Genomic DNA, 19,990 nt, shown 5'->3' with positions numbered 1-19,990 from the left:
TATTAGGCTTCTACGTCCAGCTCATACATACTATGTACATTTTAGACACAATGAATTATACAATAGTTATATTTAGTTTGTTTTTAATCCTATCCTTCAGTCACCCTAAACCTTCCTCCCATCTATCTCTGAAGACCATCCAGTCCTATCCTTCAGTTACCCTAAAACCTCTCCCATCTATCTCTGAAGACCATCCAGTCCTATCCTTCAGTTACCCTAAACCTCTCCCATCTATCTGAAGACCATCCAGTCCTTATCCTTCAGTTACCCTAAACCTCTCCCATCTATCTCTGAAGACCATCCAGTCCTATCCTTCAGTTACCCTAAACCACTCCCCTCTATCTCTGGAAGACCATCCAGTCCTATCCTTCAGACCCTTAAACCTCCCCATCTATCTCTGAAGACCATCCAGTCCTATCCTTCAGTTACCCTAAACCTCTCCCATCTATCTCTGAAGACCATCCAGTCCTATCCTTCAGTTACCCTAAACCTCCCCATCTATCTCTGAAGACCACCCCGTTCTATTTGCCATATATTTGGCCTTTATATTCTCATAGTTGCGGCAGATAGTAAATAAAAAATAAAAATTAACATGTTTGCTAAAAAGTATTATTATATTATTGATCAATTGTCTGTGACTTTTCAAATCCCCCAGTAGTGCTGTCTGCAGAGTTAGCTCCAGGTAAATGTTAGGAACCCCTAGAGGCTAGGGCTAGAACCCCTAGACAACATCCACTGAAATGGCAGAGCATGAAATTCATTTAGGCTAGGAACCCCTAGACAACATCCACTGAAATGGCAGAGCATGGAATTCATTTCCAGGCTAGGAACCCCTAGACAACATCCACTGAAATGGCAGAGCATGGAATTCATTTAGGCTAGGAACCCTAGACAACATCCGCTGAAATGGCAGAGCATGAAATTCATTTAGGCTCGAACCCCTAGACAACATCCACTGAAATGGCAGAGCATGAAATTCATTTAGGCTCGGAACCCCTAGACAACATCCGCTGAAATGGCAGAGCATGAAATTCATTTAGGCTCGGAACCCCTAGACAACATCCGCTGAAATGGCAGAGCATGAAATTCATTTAGGCTAGGAACCCCTAGACAACATCCGCTGAAATGGCAGAGCATGAAATTCATTTAGGCTAGGAACCCCCTAGACAACATCCGCTGAAATGGCAGAGCATGAAATTCATTTAGGCTAGGAACCCCTAGACAACATCCACTGAAATGGCAGAGCATGGAATTCATTTAGGCGAGGGAACCCCTAGACAACATCCACTGAAATGGCAGAGCATGGAATTCATTTAGGCTAGGAACCCTAGACAACATCCACTGAAATGGCAGAGCATGGAATTCATTTAGGCTAGGAACCCCTAGACAACATCCACTGAAATGGCAGAGCATGGAATTCATTTAGGCTAGGAACCCCTAGACAACATCCACTGAAATGGCAGAGCATGAAATTCATTTAGGCTAGGAACCCCTAGACAACATCCGCTGAAATGGCAGAGCATGAAATTCATTTAGGCTAGGAACCCCTAGACAACATCCACTGAAATGGCAGAGCATGAAATTCATTTAGGCTAGGAACCCCTAGACAACATCCACTGAAATGGCAGAGCATGAAATTCATTTAGGCTCGGAACCCCTAGACAACATCCACTGAAATGGCAGAGCATGGAATTCATTTAGGCTAGGAACCCCTAGACAACATCCTGAAATGGCAGAGCATGAAATTCATTTAGGCTAGGAACCCCTAGACAACATCCACTGAAATGGCAGAGCATGAAATTCATTTAGGCTCGGAACCCCAACATCCACTGAAATGGCAGAGCATGGAATTCATTTAGGCTCGCCCCTAGACAACATCCACTGAAATGGCAGAGCATGAAATTCATTTAGGCTCGGAACCCCTAGACAACATCCACTGAAATGGCAGAGCATGAAATTCATTTAGGCTCGGAACCCCTAGACAACATCCCCTGAAATGGCAGAGCATGAAATTCATTTAGGCTAGGAACCCCTAGACAACATCCACTGAAATGGCAGAGCATGAAATTCATTTAGGCTCGGAACCCCTAGACAACATCCACTGAAATGGCAGAGCTCAAAAAAAACATTTTTGGGATTATTTAACTTTCATACATTCACAAGTGCAATACACCAAATTAAAGTTTAACTTCTTGTTAATCGTGTTCGATTTCAAAAAGGTTAAAGGTCACTTCAGGATACAGCTGTTAGTCTACACTATCCTAGACAATCCAGTAATGAGAGAAAATGTATAGAATATGTAGGGCTCTATAACATCTCCATCTCATTTTTTTTTAACCTAATTCCATTTTCTCCGTTTAGTTTCCAGATTTCTGACTTGTCCCTGTATGTCTGGTTTTCGCTCTCTAAATCACACTGTTAATACAATAACAACAACATTGGATGTTCTAAGTCCACAACAACACTTAAACCACATCAGGAGAACACTTTTGAAGTCTAAAAAACTAAGACATTTTAATTTTTGTGTGTAGATACCCTTTAATTGAAGTGGCACCAGCAAGAGCCTTGCTTGGTAAGTGGTGTCTCTGTAGCACACAAGAGCCTTGCTTGGTAAGTGGTGTCTCTGTAGCACACAAGAGCCTTGCTTGGTTAGTGGTGTCTCTGTAGCACAAGAGCCTTGCTTGGTTAGTGGTGTCTCTGTAGCACACAAGAGCCTTGATTGGTTAGTGGTGTCTCAAGAGCCTTGCTTGGTTAGTGGTGTCTCTGTAGCACACAAGAGCCTTGCTTGGTTAGTGGTGTTCTGTAGCTGTAGCACACAGAGCCTTGCTTGGTAAGTGGTGAGTTCTGTAGCACACAAGAGCCTTGCTTGGTAAGTGGTGTCTCTGTAGCACACAAGAGCCTTGCTTGGTAAGTGGTGTCTCTTGATTAGCACACAAGAGCCTTGCTTGGTTAGTGGTGTCTCTGTAGCACACAAGAGCCTTGCTTGGTTAGTGGTGTTCTGTAGCACACAAGAGCCTTGCTTGGTAAGTGGTGTCTCAGCACACAAGAGCCTTGCTTGGTAAGTGGTGTCTCTGTAGCACACAAGAGCCTTGCTTGGTTAGTGGTGTCTCTGTAGCACACAAGAGCCTTGCTTGGTTAGTGGTGTCTCTGTAGCACACAAGAGCCTTGCTTGCAAGTGGTGTCTCTGTAGCACACAAGAGCCTTGCTTGGTAAGTGGTGTCTCTGTAGCACACAAGAGCCTTGCTTGGTTAGTGGTGTCCTGTAGCACACAAGAGCCTTGCTTGGTAAGTGGGTGTCTCTGTAGCACACAAGAGCCTTGCTTGGTAAGTGGTGTCTCTGTAGCACACAAGAGCCTTGCTTGGTAAGTGGTGTGTCTGTAGCACAAGAGCCTCCTGCTGGTAAGTGGTGTCTCTGTAGCACACAAGTGATCGCAGAGTCTGAACAAATCACAACTGGATTGATGCTAATAACCATGATATCATTCTGCCAGGTAGGCATAGACTACTTTGTAGCTAACATTTAATTGACAAGGTTTGTGGAAAGCTATTCCGTCAACCAGAAGATGGTTGTCATTAGCATCATCGCTAACAGCTACACATAGTGGATCATTAGCATCATCGCCAACAGCTACACATAGTGGATCATTAGCATCATCGCTAACAGCTACACATAGTGGATCATTAGCATCATCGCTAACAGTTACACATAGTGGATCATTAGCATCATCGCTAACAGCTACACATAGTGGTAAACTGCACTCAGACAGGGGCATTTCCTGGCTGTTTAATCTGGTTTTTCGATCAACCAGAAGATGGTTGTCATTAGCATCATCGCTAACAGCTACACATAGTGGATCATTAGCATCATTTCCCTGGCTAACAGCTACACATAGTGGATCATTAGCATCATCGCTAACAGCTACACATAGTGGTAGACTGCACTCAGACAGGGGCATTTCCTGGCTGTTTAATCTGTCTTTCCATCAACCAGAAGATGGTTGTCATTAGCATCATCGCTAACAGCTACACATAGTGGATCATTAGCATCATCGCTGTTTAACAGCTACACATAGTGGATCATTAGCATCATCGCTAACAGCTACACATAGTGGTAGACTGCACTCAGACAGGGCATTTCCTGGCTGTTTAATCTTCAAAAAAGGAAAATACAAAATCACATAGGCAAATTTAACGACAATTTTCAGGCAGATGGTTCAGAATAACTATGACAAAAAATGAATACAAATTATACCATCATCACTTTAGAGACTGGAAGGGTAAGGGGCATGTGCTCTACACAGGTAGAGTCCTATCTGTCCATGTCACTTTAGAGACTGGAAGGGCAAAGGGCATGTGCTCTACACAGGTAGAGCCGTATCTGTCCATGTTACCTTTTGCAATGTGGGCACTGGTTCATGTTATGTATGCAACTGAATGAGAAGTTTTCCCATTTTGGGCACCATTTTAGAGACTGATTTTGGGCACCATTATGTGATGTGTTATTATGTGTTTTTTTATTTATTCTTCCAAACTGCGTCACTTTAGTCAGCAGATGGCGATATGAGTATTTCTGGTGATGCTTCTTGCGTGACGTACAATCCAGTGGACGGAACTGGAGGCATCTTCAACAGCGACAAAGGCTTCTTATTCAACCAACGTGGTGGTTTGCTAGAGAACATTAAAGGGAAATATTGAAGTGTTTAAGAGTAATCTTGTGTATATTACTCTTAGTGTTTTAAACACAATTCTGTGTACATATCAACTCGTTCATTGAAACGTAGATTGCTTGTTAAATTAGCTAATGTGGTAAATTGATATTGCACTAGGCTAATCGCCCGGAACATGAGCTCACTAATCTCGACGGAGAAAGAAGCTCTGGTGAAAGGAGAGGAAGAAGCTTTCAGGATGAAAAGGGAGGAAGAGGAGTCTTTCACATTGAAAGAAGAAGAGGATGATATTACAGTGAAAGAGGAATATGGGAACGAGGTTGTGAAAGAGGAGGTAGAAGCTTTCAGAATCAAAAAGGAGGAAGATGCCGTAATTTTTGAAGAGGAAGAACCTTTTGGAGTAAAAGAGGAAGAGGAGGCTATCTCAATTAAAGTGGAGGAGGAAGACGTTTTGGGAGTGAAAAAGGATGAGGCTGAAGATTCGAGTAAGACCAGTGAGCACTGACTTAAAAATGGGCACTAAATATGCATTTCTTGAACTAATGTGGGGTTTGAAAGGGGCATTCTAATGAAGTTCTACAATTTAATAACGTTGTTCAGTACTCAATACATTGTTAAAGGTGCTATCCGTCCTTGGTACATATATTTTTGTGACTTTTCTATTAGATTTATTGAAATATCCATGTAGTCCACGTTAAAGTGCACTTCATCTAACAGGCTTTTCAAATTCAACATTGGTGCATAATTTCTACTTAAATTGTCAAAGGGATGCAAAGACACCCTTTTCGTGGAAAGACCCTTTTTACATTTGCAACAGAAACAATATCTTAGGAAATCATGAGGAAAGTGGCCATTATAGGACCTTTTCTTATACATATTCATGCCTCTTGTAAGACTCTGTGATTGCAGTAGATGGTCATAAGTTTACCATCTGTTTGATGTTCTCGTTCACACAGGAGAGAACATGGCTATCGTGGATCCTCTGGGAGCCTCAACAACATCCTGATGCTGACGAGGCAGAGGAGAGTCTCTCCACATCAGAACACCAGATGGTACAGCTTTGGTCTGGTCTAGCATACAGCTTGGTCTGGTCTAGCATACAGCTTGGTCTGGTCTAGCATACAGCTGGTCTGGTCTAAACAGCTTGGTCTGGTCTAGCATACAGCTTGGTCTGGCCTAGCATACAGCTTGGGGTCTAGCATACAGCTTGGTCTGGTCTAGCATACAGCTTGGTCTGGTCTAGCATACAGCTTGGTCTGGTCTAGCATACAGCTTGGTCTGGTCTAGCATACAGCTTGGTCTGGTCTAGCATACAGCTTGGTCTGGTCTAGCATACAGCTTGGTCTGGCCTAGCATACAGCTTGGTCTGGCCTAGCATACAGCTTGGTCTGGTCTAGCATACAGCTTGGTCTGGTCTAGCATACAGCTTGGTCTGGTCTAAATTGGTCTGGCCTAGCATACAGCTTGGTCTGGTCTAGCATACAGCTTGGTCTGGTCTAGCATACAGCTTTGGTCTGGTCTAGCATACAGCTTGGTCTGGTCTAGCATACAGCTTGGTCTGGTCTGTAAGACTCTGGTCTGGTCTAGATGGTCTGGTCTAGCATACAGCTTGGTCTGGTCTAGCATACAGCTTGGTCTGGCCTAGCATACAGCTTGGTCCTCTAGGGGACAGCTTGGTCTGGTCTAGCATACAGCTTGGTCTGGTCTAGCATACAGCTTGGTCTGGTCTAGCATACAGCTTGGTCTGGTCTAGCATACAGCTTGGTCTGGTCTAGCATACAGCTTGGTCTGGCTAGCATACAGCTTGGTCTGGCCTAGCACAGCTTGGTCTGGTCTAGCATACAGCTTGGTCTGGTCTAGCATACAGCTTGGTCTGGTCTAGCATACAGCTTGGTCTGGCCTAGCATACAGCTTGGTCTGGCCTAGCATACAGCTTGGTCTGGCCTAGCATACAGCTTGGTCTGGTCTAGCATACAGCTTGGTCTGGTCTAGCATACAGCTTGGTCTGGCCTAGCATACAGCTTGGTCTGGCCTAGCATACAGCTTGGTCTGGCCTAGCATACAGCTTGGTCTGGCTAGCATACAGCTTGGTCTGGTCTAGCATACAGCTTGGTCTGGTCTAGCATACAGCTTGGTCTGGTCTAGCATACAGCTTGGTCTGGTCTAGCATACAGCTTGGTCTGGTCTAGCATACAGCTTGGTCTGGTCTAGCATACAGCTTGCTCTATCTGGGTCTGGGTTTCTGTAAAGCACTTTATGTCAACAGTGACATCAGCATCCATAATGATATGTGTCTCTGTCCCCTCTTTATGGTTACCAGGACAACGCTAGCCGTTTGGCGCAGCTTTTTAAAATGTATTTATTTTTATTTCACCTTTATTTAACCAGGTAGGCTAGTTGAGAACAAGTTCTCATTTGCAACTGCAACCTGGCCAAGATAAAGCATAGCAGTGTGAACAGACAACACAGAGTTACACATGGAGTAAACAATTAACAAGTCAATAACACAGTAGAAAAAAAGGGGGAGTCTATATACAATGTGTGCAAAAGGCATGAGGAGGTAGGTGAATAATTACAATATTGCAGATTAACACTGGAGTGATAAATGATCAGATAATCATGTACAGGTAGAGATATTGGTGTGCAAAAGAGCAGAAAAGTAAATAAATAAAAACTGTGGGGATGAGGTAGGTGAAAATGGGTGGGCTATTTAGCAGTAGATTATGTACAGCTGCAGCGATCGGTTAGCTGCTCGGATAGCTGATGTTTGAAATTGGTGAGGGAGATAAAAGTCTCCAACTTCAGCGATTTTTGCAATTCATTCCAGTCACAGGCAGCAGAGTACTGGAACGAAAGGTGGCTGAATGGTCGCAGTTGCAAATGAGAACCTGTTCTCAACTAGCCTACCTGGTTAAATAAAGGTGAAAAAAAAAATATATATAAATAAATAAAGCCATGCAAGTCTAAATAAATAAATATATATATATATATACCTGCTGGAGCGCGTGCTACGAGTGGGTGCTGCTATGGTGACCAGTGAGATATACCTGCTGAAGCGCGTGCTGCTATGGTGACCAGTGAGATATATACCTGCTGGAGCGCGTGCTGCTATGGTGACCAGTGAGATATACCTGCTGAAGCGCGTGCTGCTATGGTGACCAGTGAGATATATACCTGCTGGAGCGCGTGCTACGAGTGGGTGCTGCTATGGTGACCAGTGAGATATACCTGCTGAAGCGCGTGCTGCTATGGCGACCAGTGAGCTGAGATAAGACGGGGCTTTACCTAGCAGAGACTTGTAGATAACCTGTAGCCAGTGGATTTGGCGACGAGTATGAAGTGAGGGCCAGCCAACGAGAGTGTACAGGTCGCAATGGTGGGTAGTGTATGGGGCTTTGGTGACAAAACGGATGGCACTGTGATAGACTACATCCAGTTTGTTGAGCATCGATGGGGGCAAAACTTTATAGTTAGCAATGGAGATTTCAGGGTTTTTGGTGGTTTTCCTAAGCCAGGATTCAGACACGGCTAAGACATCTGGGTTGGCAGAGAATAAGACAGTAATCACTAACCAGGACAGTAATGGACAAGGCATATTGATATTAGAGAGAGGCATGCGTAGCCTCGTGAACATATGGGTCCAGTGAGTGGTTGAGCTGGCTGGGGACACAGCGATTCAGACAGTTAGCAGGCTAACAAGCTAACAGTTAGTAGGCCGGAGCTAAACAAGCTAGCAGCTAGTAGACCAGGGCAAGCTAGCAGTTAGCAGACCGGGTTAGCAAGCAAGCAGTTAGCAAGGACTAGCAGTTAGCAGACCGGTTTAGTAAGCTAGCAGTTAGCAGACCGGGTTAGCAAGCAAGCAGTTAGCAAGGGCTAGCAGTTAGCAGACCGGGCAGGCAAGCTAGCAGTTAGCAGACCGGGTTAGCAAGCAAGCAGTTAGCAGACCGGGCAGACAAGCTAGCAGTTAGTAGGCCGGAGCTAAACAAGCTAGCAGCTAGTAGACCAGGGCAAGCTAGCAGTTAGCAGGCCGGGCAGGCAAGCTAGCAGTTAGCAGACCTGGTTAGCAAGCAAGCAGTTAGCAAGGGCTAGCAGTTAGCAGACCGGGCAGGCAAGCTAGCAGTTAGCAGACCTGGTTAGCAAGCAAGCAGTTAGCAAGGGCTAGCAGTTAGCAGACCTGGTTAGCAAGCAAGCAGTTAGCAAGGACTAGCAGTTAGCAGACCGGGCAGACAAGCTAGCAGTTAGCAAGGGCTAGCAGTTAGCAGACCGGGCAGGCAAGCTAGCAGTTAGCAGACCGGGCAGACAAGCTAGCAGTTAGCAGACCTGGTTAGCAAGCAAGCAGTTAGCAAGGGCTAGCAGTTAGCAGACCGGGCAGGCAAGCTAGCAGTTAGCAGACTGGGCAGGCAAGCTAGCAGTTAGCAGACCTGGTTAGCAAGCAAGCAGTTAGCAAGCAAGCAGTTAGCAAGGACTAGCAGTTAGCAGACCGGGCAGACAAGCTAGCAGTTAGCAGACCGGGTTAGCAAGCAAGCAGTTAGCAAGGACTAGCAAGCAAGCAGTTAGCAGACTGGGCAGACAAGCTAGCAGTTAGCAGACCTGGTTAGTAAGCAAGCAGTTAGCAGACCAGACAAGCTAGCAGTTAGCAGACCGGGTTAGCAAGCAAGCAGTTAGCAAGCAAGCAGTTAGCAAGGGCTAGCAGTTAGCAGACCTGGTTAGCAAGCAAGCAGTTAGCAAGGACTAGCAGTTAGCAGACCGGGCAGACAAGCTAGCAGTTAGCAGACCTGGTTAGCAAGCAAGCAGTTAGCAAGGGCTAGCAGTTAGCAGACCGGGCAGGCACGCTAGCAGTTAGCAGACTGGGCAGACAAGCTAGCAGTTAGCAGACCTGGTTAGCAAGCAAGCAGTTAGCAAGCAAGCAGTTAGCAGACCGGGCAGACAAGCTAGCAGTTAGCAGACCGGGCAGGCAAGCTAGCAGTTAGCAGACCGGGCAGGCAAGCTAGCAGTTAGCAGACCGGGTTAGCAAGCAAGCAGTTAGCAAGGGAGACCTGGTTAGCAAGCAAGCAGTTAGCAGACCTAGCAAGCAAGCAGTTAGCAGACCGGGTTAGCAAGCAAGCAGTTAGCAAGGGCTAGCAGTTAGCAGACCAGGCAAGCTAGCAGTTAGCAGACCTGGTTAGCAAGCAAGCAGTTAGCAGACCAGACAAGCTAGCAGTTAGCAGACTGGGTTAGCAAGCTAGCAGTTAGCAAGCAAGCAGTTAGCAGACCCGGGCAGACAAGCTAGCAGTTAGCAGACCGGGTTAGCAAGCAAGCAGTTAGCAGACTGGGCAGACAAGCTAACAGTTAGTAGGCAAGACTAAACAAGCTAGCAGCTAGTAGACCAGGGCAGGCAAGCTAGCAGTTAGCAGACCGGGCAGACAAGCTAGCAGTTAGCAGACCTGGTTAGCAAGCAAGCAGTTAGCAAGGACTAGCAGTTAGCAGACCGGGCAGACAAGCTAGCAGTTAGCAGACCTGGTTAGCAAGCAAGCAGTTAGCAAGGACTAGCAGTTAGCAGACTGGGCAGACAAGCTAGCAGTTAGCAGACCGGGCTAGCAAGCAGTTAGCAAGGGCTAGCAGTTAGCAGACCGGGCAGACAAGCTAGCAGTTAGCAGACCTGGTTAGCAAGCAGTTAGCAAGGGCTAGCAGTTAGCAGACCAGGCAAGCTAGCAGTTAGCTGACCAGGCAAGCTAGCAGTTAGCTGACCAGGCAAGCTAGCAGTTAGCAGACCAGGCAAGCTAGCAGTTAGCAGACCTGGTTAGCAAGCAAGCAGTTAGCAAGGGCTAGCAGTTAGCAGACCTGGGCCCGCAGTTTAGCAGTTAGCAGACCAGGGCCCGGCAGTTTAGCAGTTAGCAGACCGGGTTAGCAAGCAGATAGCAGGGCTAGAAAGTTAGCCTTGGGGTGGGGGGGTGCGTCGATGGGGGTAAGTCTGTTTTTGCCTCTTCGTGCGGTGACGTCGACAGACCAGCTTGGTCTAGCATACAGCTTGCTCTATCAGGGGCTGGATTTCTGTAAGGCACTCTATGACAACAGTGACATCAGCATCCATAATGATATGTGTCTGTGTCCCCTCTTTATGGTTACCAGGACAACGCTAGCCCTTCCTCCCTCCCGGAGTCCCCGTGTCGTGCCTCTCCCGGTAGCACCTTACTGCTGGGTATGAAGAGGTTGTCTGTGCTGCTGGTGGACTGCAGGAAAACAACGGGGCTGAGTGGAACTGTGAGAAGAGGAGAAGAGAAGAAAGGATCAGATTTGACACATCAAAGTAAGTGCTGTAGTTTAGTTTGAACAAATACAATAGATCTGCCCACTGGTATCTGTTACCAGGACAACCAGCAGAGTTCTGTTAGTTGACAGGAAGGTGGACTGGTATCTGTTACCAGGACAACCAGCAGAGTTCTGTTAGTTGACAGGAAGATAGACTGGTGTATATGGATGTTATGAATATCATAACACTGAAAAAGGATTCTGCCAATGAAAAGAGAGAAACCAATTGACCATATAAAACCTTGATTAAAATTAGATTTAGAGAGAAACCAATAGACCATATAAAACCTTGATGAAAGTTAGCTTTAGAGGGAAAGTTTCAAGATGATCTGATGTAAGGTGCTTGTTTTACAAAAACGTTTCCATAAAACATTATGGATGTTACATTGCCTGTCCCAGTCAACCCCCCTATCTTTACAAGACTGTAGAACAGGCAAACTAAACTCAAGACACTGTTAATTAATTAACTAATACTGGAGGAAAGCTGTGATCAGGCTGCCCACTCAAGCAAAAGCTTCAAACTGTAACCAGTGCCGGCAACCTGGTTCAGGTTATCAATCAACCTACCAGGGTAGTGACAAACAGTAGAGGAATGAAATCATCAACATGGTTTGATCATATCTTTACTAATGCTGCAGAAATGGGTTTTAAAGCAGTATCCAGATCCATCAGATGTAGTGATCACAATATAGTAGCCATGTCTAGGAAAACCACAGTTCCAAAGGCTGGGCCTAATATTGTGTACAAGAGGTCATACAATTTTTTTGTAGTGATTCCTATGTTGTTGATGTAAATAATATTTGTTGGTCTGTGGTGTGTAATGATGAGCAACCAGACGCTGCCCTTGACACATTTGAAACTGCTTATCCCAGTTACTAATAAGCAGCACCCATTAAGAAAATGACTGTAAAAACTGTTAAATCCACATGGATTGATGAGGAATTTAAAAATGGTATGATGAAGAGGGAGGCAAAAGAGATGGCATATAGTTCTGGCTGAATAACTGATTGGCAAACCTATTGCAAATTGAGAAATCATTTTTTGAAAACAGCCCCAACAATATTTTTATCATCAATTCCTCTCAGCCAATCAGTCATTTGTAAGTGCTGTGCTTGTTGAATGTCCTTCCCTATAAGCTGAAAGTCTATATTTGTTTACTGTAAAATAGCATCGTATCTGGTCAAACTATTTTTTTTCCAAAAATGTAAGTGTTGGTAACAGGCTGATTGGTCAGCTATTTAAGCCAGTAAAGGGAGCTTTACTATTCTTGGGTAGTGGAATGACTTCAGCTTCCCTCCAGGCCTGAGGGAACACACTTTCTAGTAGGCTTAAATTAAAGACAAGGCAAATAGGAATGGCAATATCGGCTGCTATTATCCTCAATTTTCCATCACGTTGTCAGACACCAGTGACTTGTCATTGTTGATTTTATTTGAAGCTTTTTACAATCCTTCTTCATGTCATTTAATTTTTGTTTCATAGTTTCATACTTTCTTATTCAGTTTAGTCAAATGATTTCTCAATTTGCAATAGGTTTGGCGCTTGTAACGCCAGGGTAGTGGGTTCGATTCCCGGGACCACCCATACGTAGAATGTATGCACACATGACTAAGTCGCTTTGGATAAAAGCGTCAGCTAAATGGCATATATATTATATATATATATTATATATTACCTGTAGCATCTAATAATGAAACATTATGGAGTCTTAAAGGAGGACTGTAGCATCTAATGATGAAGCATTATGGAGTCTTAATTACTATGGAGTCTGATGCTTTAAAGGGGAAGTTTACCCAACATCCAGAAACTCCTAAGTGATTCCATACATTGAAACTAGTCCAGTGGATTTTCCCTCTCCCCTCTCTCCCTGTAGTGCTGTACTGAAACAGCTGCTCTCCCTCTCTCTCCCTGTAGTGCAGTACTGAAACAGCTGCTCTCCCTCTCTCTCCCTGTAGTGCTGTACTGAAACAGCTGCTCTCCCCTCTCTCTCCTGTAGTGCTGTACTGAAACAGCTGCTCCCCTCTCTCTCCCTGTAGTGCTGTACTGAAACAGCTGCTCCCCTCTCTCTCTGTAGTGCTGTACTGAAACAGCTGCTCTCCCTCTCTCTCCCTGTAGTGCTGTACTGAAACAGCTGCTCTCCCTCTCTCTCCCTGTAGTGCTGTACTGAAACAGCTGCTCTCCCTCTCTCTCCCTGTAGTGCTGTACTGAAACAGCTGCTCTCCCTCTCTCTCCCTGTAGTGCTGTACTGAAACAGCTGCTCTCCCTCTCTCTCCCTGTAGTGCTGTACTGAAACAGCTGCTCTCCCCCTCTCTCTCCCTGTAGTGCTGTACTGAAACAGCTGCTCCCCCTCTCTCTCCCTGTAGTGCTGTACTGAAACAGCTGCTCCCCCTCTCTCTCTGTAGTGCTGTACTGAAACAGCTGCTCTCCCTCTCTCTCCCTGTAGTGCTGTACTGAAACAGCTGCTCTCCCTCTCTCTCCCTGTAGTGCTGTACTGAAACAGCTGCTCTCCCTCTCTCTCCCTGTAGTGCTGTACTGAAACAGCTGCTCTCCCTCTCTCTCCCTGTAGTGCTGTACTGAAACAGCTGCTCTCCCTCTCTCTCCCTGTAGTGCTGTACTGAAACAGCTGCTCCCCCTCTCTCTCCCTGTAGTGCTGTACTGAAACAGCTTCAAAACGTGATTCGTGACGTTGCTGGATGCGGGCCTCACTCTGCTGCTTTGCCAGTTAATTTGTTATTTTATTACAGCCTTTGTCTTTCACCTGGAGTTGTTTGTTTATGTCTGAGAATAAAAAACACTTTTCAACATAAAACATATACAAAATAAACTCAGCAAAAAAAATGTACAGATCTTTTTCAGGACCCTGTCTTTCAAAGATTATTCATAAAAAATCCAAATAACTTCACAGATGTTAATTGTAAAGGGTTTAATAAACACTGTTTCCCAGGCTTGTTCAATGAACCATAAACAATGAATATGCACCTGTGGAACGGTCGGTAAGACACTAACAGCTTACAGACGGTAGGCAATTAAGGTCACAGTAATGAAAACTTAGGACACTAAAGAGGCCTTTCTACTGATTCTGGAAAAACACCAAAAGAAAGATGCTCAGGGTCCCTGCTCATCTGCGTGAACGTGCCTTAGGCATGCTGCAAGGCATGAGGACTTCAGATGTGGCCAGGGGAATAAATTGCAATGTCCGTACTGTGAGATGCCTAAGACAGCGCTACAGGGAGACAGGACGGACAGCTTATCGTCCTCGCAGTGGCAGACCACGTGTAACACCACCTCTACAGGATCGATGCATCCGAACATCACACCTGCAGGACAGGTACAGAATGGCAACAACAACTGCCCGAGTTACACCAGGAATGTACAATCCCTCCATCAGTGCTCAGACTGTCCGCAATAGGCTGAGAGAGGCTGGACTGGGGGCTTGTAGGCCTGTTGAAAGGCAGGTCCTCACCAGACATCACCAGCAATAACGTCGCCTATAGGCACAAACCCACCGTCGCTGGACCAGACAGGACTGGCAAAAAGTGCTCTTCACTGACAAGTCGCGGTTTTGTCTCCAGGGGCGATGGTCAGATTTCGCGTTTTTCGTCGAAGGAATGAGCGTTACACGGAGGCCTGTACTCTGGAGCGGGATCGATTTGGAGGTGAAGGGGCCGTCATGGTCTGGGGCGGTGTGTCACAGCATAATTTTTTATTTTATTTTAATTTTTACCTTTTATTTAACCAGGCAAGTCAGTTAAGAACACATTCTTATTTTCAATGACTGCCTGGGAACAGTGGGTTAGCTGCCTGTTCAGGGGCAGAACGACAGATTTGTACCTTGTCAGCTCGGGGTTTGAACTCGCAACCTTCCGGTTACTAGTCCAACGCTCTAACCACTAGGCTACCCTGCCGCCTCATTAGACTGAGCTTGTTGTCATTGCAGGCAATCTCAACTCTGTGCGTTACAGGAAGACATCCTCCTCCCTCATGTGGTACCCTTCCTGCAGGCTCATCCTGACATGACCCTCCAGCATGACAATGACACCAGCCATACTGCTCGTTCTGTGTGTGATTTCCTGCAAGACCGGAATGTCAAAGTTCTGCCATGGCCAGCGAAGAGCCCGGATCTCAATCCAATTGAGCATGTCTGGGACCTGTTGGATTGGAGGGTGAGGGCTTGGGCCATTTCCCCCCCAGAAATGCCTTGGTGGAAGAGTGGCGTAACATCTCACAGCAAGTACTGTCAAATCCGGTGCATTCCATGAGGAGGAGATGCACTGCAGTACTTAATGCAGCTGGTGGCCACACCAGATTCTGACTGTTACTTTTGTTTTTGATTTGGAAAAGGTTAAGGGGTCTGAATACTTAACAAATGCAGTGTGTGTGTGTGGGTCTGTGTGTCTGTGTATACTGAACCAAAATATAAACAACAATTTCAACGATTTACAGCTCATATAAGTCAGTCATTAATTAAATTATGCCCTAATCTATGGACTTTACATGACTGGGCAGGGAAGCCCACCCATTGCGTGGCCCAGCCAATCAGAATGAGTTTTCCCCACAAAAGGGCTTCATTACAAAGAGAAATACAACTCTGGTGGCTGGTCTCAGACGATGTGGAGGTCCTGGGCTGGTGTCGTAATATGTCATTATGACATCATGGATGAATTCTAGAATATACCATATATCCTAGGGTCCTGGGCTGGCGTCGTTATATGTCATTATGACATCATGGATGAATTCTAGAATATACCATATATCCTAGGTCCTGGGCTGGTGTCGTTATATGTCATTATGACATCATGGATGAATTCTAGAATATACCATTTATCCTAGGATGGTCTGTGGTTGTGAGGCAGTTGGATGTACTGCCAAATTCTCTAAAACGATGTTGGAGGAAGATTCTGGCAGAGAATTTAACATTCAATTATCTGGTAAGTGAACAGCTCCAGTGGATATTCCTGCAGTCATTGCCAATCGCTCCCTCAAACCTTGAGACAATCTGCGGCATTGTGTTGTGTGACAAAACTGCACATTTTTAAGTGCCATTTTATTATCACCAGCACAAGGTGCACCTGTGTAATAATCAAGCTGTTCAATCAGCTTCTTGATATGCCTCACCTGTCAGGTGGATGGATTATCTTGGCAAAGAATAAGTGTTCACTAAATTCTGCAATCTTTTTTTTCATGAAACATCCAACACTTTACATGTTTATATTTTTGTTTATTGTAGCTACTATTAGTTTACTATCAGTTTTAGGGACATCTTTCCAAATATTTCACCTTTATTTTTTTACTTTACCCAAAATATGACATCAGCGATAATCAAAATGTTGAAAATCTGTGAACGTCTAAATAAGAAATTGGTCCATTTAAACAGCAATGTGTCGAACCCTTTCAACAACGGGGAGATGTTACTGATGTGCTTTGTCTTTCAACAACGGGGAGATGTTACTGATGTGCTTTGTCTTTCAACAACGGGGAGATGTTACTGATGTGCTTTGTCTTTCAACAGCGGGGAGATGTTACTGATGTGCTTTGTCTTTCAACAACAGGGAGATGATACTGATGTGCTTTGTCTTTCAACAACGGGGAGATGATACTGATGTGCTTTGTCTTTCAACAACTGGGAGATGTTACTGATGTGCTTTGTCTTTCAACAACGGGGAGATGTTACTGATGTGCTTTGTCTTTCAACAACTGGGAGATGATACTGATGTGCTTTGTCTTTCAACAACGGGGAGATGATACTGATGTGCTTTGTCTTTCAACAACTGGGAGATGTTACTGATGTGCTTTGTCTTTCAACAACGGGGAGATGTTACTGATGTGCTTTGTCTTTCAACAACGGGGAGATGTTACTGATGTGCTTTGTCTTTCAACAACGGGGAGATGTTACTGATGTGCTTTGTATCTGTGACGTAAAAACAAGTTTTGGACTTCCACACAAAATTACTTCTTTAGTTATTTTATGTTTAAGGAAGATATGTACAGGCCTGGTGTCAAGAAGGGCAGCAAATAAGCCACTTCTCTGCAGGAAAAATATCAGGGAGACTGATATTCTGCAAAAGGTACAGGGATTGGACTGCTGAGGACTGGACTGCTGAGGACTGGGGTAACGTCATTTTCTCTGATGATCCCCTTTCTGATTGTTTGGGGCATCCGGTAAAAAGCTTGTCCGGAGAAGACAAGGTGAGCGCTACCATCAGTCCTGTGTCATGCCAACAGTAAAGCATCCTGAGACCATTCATGTGTGGGGTTGCTTCTCAGCCAAAGGAGTGGGCTCACTCACAATGTTGCCTAAGAACACAGCCATGAATAAAGAATGGTACCAACACATCCTCAGAGAACAACTTCTCCCAACCATCCAGGAACAGTTCAGTGACGAACAATGGCTTCTCCAGCATGATGGAGCACCTTGCCAGAAGGCAAAAGTGATAACTAAGTGGCTCGGGGAACAAAACATCGATATTTTGGGTCCATGGCCAGGAAACTCCCCAGACCTTAATCCCATTGAGAACTTGTGGTCAATCGTCAAGAGGCGGGTGGACAAACAAAAACCCACATTCTGACCAACTCCAAGCATTGATTATGCAAGAGTGGGCTACGGCCAGATTTAACAATCTTGGTGTGTTAATTGACAGCATGCCAGGGCAGATTGAGGTCTTGAAAAAGATGGGTCAACATTGCAAATATTGATTCTTTGCATCAACTTCCATGACATTGTCAATAAAAGCCTTTGACACTTATGAAATGCTTGTAATTATACTTCAGCATTACATAGTGACATCTGACAAAAATTATCCAAAGACACAGAAGCAGCAAACGTATTGGAAATGTAATTTTTGGGTCATTCTCAAAACTTTTGGCCACAACTGTAGGTCGCATTCTATATCATACAGCTATGAAAGTTATATATTTAGAACCACCTGCTCGATTGGAATCCAGTGACGTCTGTGTCTTGAGTGTTCTAGAACTGTCTAGTTTTTTGTGTTCTGACTTGTAGAACAGGATGAATAAATAAGTCTTGTAAACATCAGTAATTATCAGGAAACTCTAAAATATTTGTTTTAAAATCACACCAAGATTGTTAAAACTGGCCTCGGGTTATTGAGGGATCTGATTAGGATTTATCCTCGTAGCAAAGCTGTTTCATCATGTGGAGGTTTCATTCAGGTCTCTATTTAAAAAAAAGCTTTTTCTTTTTGGCAGGAGACAGACCAGGCTCAGAGGAACCAGAGCCAGGGACGTCCAAACCAGCAAGACGACACCAGTGTTCCCACTGTGGAAAGGGTTGTAACCTCTTATGGGAGCTGAAACAACATGAGAGAATACACACTGGGGAGAAGCCTTTCCACTGCTCCCAGTGTGGAAAAAGTTTTGGCCATAAAGGAACCCTGAACAAACACGAGAGAATACACACAGGGGAGAAGCCTTACCACTGCTTCCAGTGTGGAAAGAGTTTTAACCTGTTAGGTTCTCTGAAACGACATGAGAGATTACACACAGGGCAGAAGCCTTACCACTGTTCCCAATGTGGAAAGGGTTGTAACCTCTTATGGGAGCTGAAACAACATGAAAGAACACACACAGGGGAGAAGCCTTACCACTGCTCGCAGTGTGGAAAGAGTTTTAACCAGAAAGGACACATGAAAGCTCACGAGAGAATACACACAGGGGAGAAGCCTTACCACTGCTCTCAGTGTGGAAAGAGTTTTAGCCGGTTAAGGAACCTGAAAGTTCATGAGATAATACACACAGGGGAGAAGCCTTTCCAGTGCTCCCAGTGTGGCAAGTGTTTTAACCAGTTAGGGGCCATGAAACAACATGAGAGAATACACACGGGGGAGAAGCCTTACCACTGCTCCCAGTGTGGAAAGTGTTTCAACTGGTCAGGGGATCTGAAAAAACATGAGAGATTACACACAGGGGAGAAGCTTTACCACTGTTCCCAATGTGGAAAGGGTTGTAACTTATTATGGGATCTGAAACAACATGAGAGAACACACACAGGGGAGAAGCCTTACCACTGCTCGCAGTGTGGAAAGAGTTTTAAACTGAAAGGACACCTGAAAGCTCACCAGAAAATTCACACGGGGGAGAAGCCTTACCACTGCTCCCAGTGTGGAAAGTGTTTCAGCCGGTCAGGTGATCTGAAGAAACATGAGAGAATACACACAGGGGAGAAGCCTAACCACTCCTCCCAGGGTGCAAAGCTTTTGCCCATTTAGGAAGCATGGAAGAACACATGAGACTTGCACACAGAGGAGAAGGCTTACAAAAGCTCAGACTGGGAAAACATATGAATCATATTACTCGTAACATATTACACTTAAATGTCATTAGAGAATCTACACAGGAGAGAGAAATTACTTCTCTTAGCGTGTATGTTGATATTTCACATCACATTGACTTAAAATTCATCAGAGAACATACACAGTGCTCCTGTTGTCTTATATTGTTGACTGACAATGTGTTTACCTGTCTTTACCAGATGAAATTAAATGGTACAGGGTATACTCAAACATATATTTGTTTGTTTTTATTAGAAAACATTACCATATTAAATTGTTTCTTCCAATTATTGATAAACATGAACCTGTTAAGAAACTGACTGTTAGAACTGTTAAGGCTCCATGGATCGATGAGGAATTTAAAAACTGTATGTTTGAAAGAGTTGGGGGCAAAAGGAGTGGCTAATAAGTCTGGCTGTTTTATGCAAATTGAGAAATGATGTGACCAAACTCAACAAAAGAAGAAGAATCTTTATTATGAAGCCAAGATCAATAATATAAAGATGGGAAGAAAACAGGGAGCAATTATATTATAATTATATTCATGCATAAAATAAACAAATAATGAAAGAAAAGCAGTTTGTTTGAATTTTGTAAAGTTATTGTGTGAGAATTGTTATCGATCAATAATGACAAACCTCCTGGGATTGACAACAGATGGGAAGTTACTGAGGAGGGTAGCTGACTCTATAGCCACTCATATCTGTCATATTTTTAATCTGAGCCTGGAGGAAAGTCTTTGTCCTCA

General features: G+C 44.6%; 1 protein-coding gene and 2 long non-coding RNA genes across 5 annotated transcripts; 1 reads left to right on the top strand and 2 right to left on the bottom strand.

Annotated features, from left to right (window-relative positions):
* Nucleotides 1-5,644: 5,644 nt before the first annotated feature.
* LOC127922513 (zinc finger protein 135-like) lies at nucleotides 5,645-19,778 on the top strand. Its single transcript, XM_052506377.1, has 3 exons — nucleotides 5,645-5,718; nucleotides 10,775-10,952; nucleotides 18,161-19,778. Exons 1-3 carry the CDS (start codon nucleotides 5,716-5,718, stop codon nucleotides 19,177-19,179), a joined length of 1,200 nt encoding a protein of 399 aa, XP_052362337.1. The 5' UTR covers nucleotides 5,645-5,715; the 3' UTR covers nucleotides 19,180-19,778.
* Nucleotides 6,522-7,984, bottom strand: LOC127922515 (uncharacterized). Its single transcript, XR_008111573.1, has 3 exons — nucleotides 7,841-7,984; nucleotides 7,757-7,797; nucleotides 6,522-7,713 (listed from the first exon to the last, which is right to left on the bottom strand). It is a non-coding gene; the product is annotated as an uncharacterized LOC127922515 (long non-coding RNA).
* On the bottom strand, nucleotides 8,260-10,561 carry LOC127922514 (uncharacterized). Of its 3 annotated transcripts, none has more exons than XR_008111571.1 (3): nucleotides 10,090-10,561; nucleotides 9,515-9,702; nucleotides 8,260-8,840 (listed from the first exon to the last, which is right to left on the bottom strand). It is a non-coding gene; the product is annotated as an uncharacterized LOC127922514 (long non-coding RNA). The 3 variants fall into 3 exon arrangements; XR_008111570.1 differs by having other exon boundaries at nucleotides 8,260-8,795; nucleotides 9,543-9,702; XR_008111572.1 differs by having other exon boundaries at nucleotides 10,163-10,561.
* Nucleotides 19,779-19,990: the final 212 nt, after the last annotated feature.

Source organism: Oncorhynchus keta, unplaced genomic scaffold, assembly GCF_023373465.1.
Source record: "Oncorhynchus keta strain PuntledgeMale-10-30-2019 unplaced genomic scaffold, Oket_V2 Un_contig_26096_pilon_pilon, whole genome shotgun sequence".
Taxonomy (NCBI): domain Eukaryota; kingdom Metazoa; phylum Chordata; class Actinopteri; order Salmoniformes; family Salmonidae; genus Oncorhynchus; species Oncorhynchus keta.
This window is presented reverse-complemented; position numbering and strand designations above follow the sequence as displayed.